The 3,434-nt window shown below is 49.7% G+C and overlaps 1 protein-coding gene across 1 annotated transcript; it reads left to right on the forward strand.

Annotated features, from left to right (window-relative positions):
• The first annotated feature begins 735 nt into the window (after positions 1–735).
• On the forward strand, positions 736–2,930 carry LOC147124648 (uncharacterized). Its single transcript, XM_086002105.1, has 2 exons — positions 736–968; positions 1,231–2,930. The coding sequence occupies exon 2, from the start codon at positions 1,816–1,818 to the stop codon at positions 2,884–2,886; it is 1,071 nt and encodes a 356-aa protein (XP_085858231.1). The 5' UTR covers positions 736–968; positions 1,231–1,815; the 3' UTR covers positions 2,887–2,930.
• The last annotated feature ends 504 nt before the right edge of the window (positions 2,931–3,434 follow it).

A 3,434-nucleotide genomic window follows, 5' to 3' on the forward strand; every position in this document is an offset into this window, starting at 1 on the left:
AGAAAATTGAAATACCCTGTTAAAATCGGCTTATCCAGGCAGTTAACAAGCTGTTAGCTGCCTTAAGAGCCTCTCCCGCTGCTTGGTGGCGGGACCGAGCGGGACTCCCAGAGCCGGCACTTGGTAAAGTAGCGTGGAGGCAGGTTGACGGTGGGTTGACGTCCTCTAACTCCCTCAACAAGAGCATGGAGAGAGCCCTCATTGAACCTGGGTGCAGCCTTATTTATTGGGGCTGCTGTTCCTGCAGCAGCCAGCACCTTTAAGAGAAAAAAGCATTAACATTACTAAGTCAAGGATTGGAACAAATCTGGCATATTTTTCATTTCATAGTCAGATAATAAATTGATATATAAAAAAATCATAAATATCTTTCTGGAATAATATGGCCAGCAATTTCATTCATAAAATTTTGTTCAGAACAGATGCTGTCAACTCCCCTTTCTATATAATACAGCACCAATCCATCCCATTGACATTTTTCCCAAAGGGGACATGGCCCCTTTAAATTAACATGCTGCATGAAGTCTTTGTAAAGGGTTGCGTGATTGAACACAATGCCAATGACTGGTAGTGTTTCCTTAATATTAATCTCCATTAAATTCGGAATGAAAGGAGTGAGTCAGAGTGGTTTTCGGTTACTAATTCTTTTTATTCGTTCATGGTATGTGGGCGTCACTGGCAAGGCCAGCATTTATTGCCCATCCCTAGTTGCCCTTGAGAAGGTGGTGGTGAGCTGCCGCCTTGAACCGCTGTAGTCTGTGTGGTGAAGGTACTCCCACTGCTGTTAGGGAGGGAGTTCCAGGATTTTGACCCAGTGATGATGAAGGATCAGCGATATACTTCCAAGTCAGGATGGTGTGTGACTTGGAGTGGAACTTGGAGGTTGTGGTGTTCCCATGCGCCTGCTGCCCTTGTCCTTCTAGGTGGTAGAGGTCGTGGGTTTGGGAGGTGCTGGTGAAGAAGCCTTGGTGAGTTACTGCAGTGCATCTTGTAGATGGTACACACTGCAGCCATGGTGCGCCGGTGGTGGAGGGAGTGAATGATTAAGGTGGTGGATGGGGTGAATGTTTAAGGTGTTGGATGGGGTGAATGTTTAAGGTGGTGGATGGGGTGCCAATCAAATGAGCTGCTTTGTCTTGGATGGTGTCGAGCTTCTTGAGTGTTGTTGGAGCTGCACTCATCCAGGCAAGTGGAGAGTATTCCATCACACTCCTGACTTGTGCCTTGTAGATCGGCAGCCGGAGCGCGGTGACTCGGCGGAGGCCGCAGCAGCAGGAGAGCGGCGACTCAACAACGGCCGCACGGGGCCGCAGCGGCAGTCGGAGCGCCGACTCAACAGCGGCCGCACGGGGCCACAGCGGCAGTCGGAGCGGCGACTCAACAGCAGCCGCACGGGGCCACAGCGGCAGTCGGAGCGGCGGCCGGAACACAGGACCGTGGAGGAGCCAGACCGAGACAGAGGCCTGGAGACCTCTGAGGAAGAGGGGTGCAGCCCGAGGGCACCGTGAGGCAGCGGCTCCTAGGCGCAGACAGTGAGTACGGGTCCTGGGGAGGGAGCCTGAAGCCAGGGAAAGACCCGAGGAGCCGGGCCAAAACAGAGGCCCAGAGACCTCTGAGAGGGAGGGGAGCAGCCGGGAGACACCGGGAATCAGCAAATCCCAGACACAGACCAGGACAGTGAGTACGGGGCCTGGAGAGCGAGCGAGTCCGGGGACTGGGAAAGGTCGCGAGCAGGGAAAGGGAAACACCAAACCCGGGGCCCCAGAAAAGCTTATTCTAAGATCAACAATACTTTCTACCTCTACACTACCAATAATGAGCGAATCAGAGGAGCCACAGCAGCTCCCGAGGGACACTGAGAGCAACCTCTTCCAGATTCCCCCCAACACCAGAAAAAATGCTATAAAATCGATCAAGCATGAGCAGCTGAGAGAAAAACCAGAAACTCTTTTTGCTGACCGGTACAGCACTGGGAAAAAATGTAACCTCATTTTTTACTCAGATCAGCCAGCGGCTTGGATCACAGCAATAAAATCACACTATACCAGGGTTAAGCAGGAAAAAACCGCTAATGGGTCCAAAATGAAAATTAATAAACCAGGAGACAGGGCAACCACGACTGTCAACATGTACAATAACGGAACAATATTAGTGCAAGGCAACCTCGACAACTTTGAAACGACCTTCAAGACACTGAAAGAAATAACTGAGAGGGGAAGGAACAGCCCCAGAGTGGCTAACAGGGGAAAAGCGACCCGCACTCCCCCCACCATTGACAACTCACCAGGAGTAAATCAGCCTGGTCAGGAGGTGAACGAGCCACACAGTTCTAACCAGACACTAACCCCGGGGACCCACAGCCACATGATACAACTGACTAACCCCAGCGTAATTACCAGGGAGGAAGCCACACATAGTCCCCCTACCAATTCCAGCTCACCAAGAGAAGAGCAGCCTAGCCAGGAAGTGAGTGAGCCTTCCAGGGCCGACCAGACACATACCCCGGGATCACACAGCCAGATACAACTAAAGGATAAATTTAATCAGTTAGAGACAGAGATGGTTAAACTTAGAGAGGAGGTCCTTAAAATGAAACACGAACAAAAGCAAAAGAGGGAGAGATACAGGAGAGAGCTGAATCTACTTGAGAATCAGGTGAATCTACTTGGGAATCAGGTGAAAGAGCTGCAGGAAAACAAAGAGAGCCATAGAGGAGAGATAACACCATTAGACCAGCAGCCAGAGGCTAGAGATAAGACAATACAGAGCCCGACTGAACAGTTCAGTTCAGTTCAGTTCAAATGCTTTATTGGCATGAAAGTTTACAGAGAACCATATTGCCAAAGCTTACATTGCAAAAAGGTACAGTTTTCCAACATTCTGTAGGTGTCAATCGATTTGACATTTGTTGGGTATATACAATATTACTTTTAAACAATATTAATTTTAAACAGTCTTTCTACTTCATTTGGTACGTTCAATATTAATTTTAAACAGCTGCACTCCCACACTGAACAACAGCAGCAGACACACAATACAAGGGGTGCCACACAGACCAACCAGCATACTGAAGCTCAGTCTTCCCCCACCACCGTGGAACCACAAGCGAGCCGCTCACAAGAGGAGCGCACACACCAGACACGACCACCCCAGCCCAACACACACGCTATGAGTCCAGGCGAAAGCCACCAGACAGTAAACACAAACAAGGCTGACATCGTAATACTCATAGACTCAAATGGGAAATTTCTATGGGAGAAAAAGTTCTTCCCTAGAAGTAAAGTAGAAAAGATCTGGGCCTAGAAATTCATTGTAGCCACTTTTGGGGCGGTAAAGTGGGGCGGCCGCTAAAGTTTGCGCCCGCCGCCAAATCGAGGCCACTTCTCCGATATTCATTAGCTTCGCCCTAAGAGTTCGCTCGAGCGCTAAAACTG

Source organism: Somniosus microcephalus, chromosome 1 (genome assembly GCF_052327205.1).
Source record: "Somniosus microcephalus isolate GS21.2 chromosome 1, FLI_Smic_1.0, whole genome shotgun sequence".
Lineage (NCBI taxonomy): Eukaryota > Metazoa > Chordata > Chondrichthyes > Squaliformes > Somniosidae > Somniosus > Somniosus microcephalus.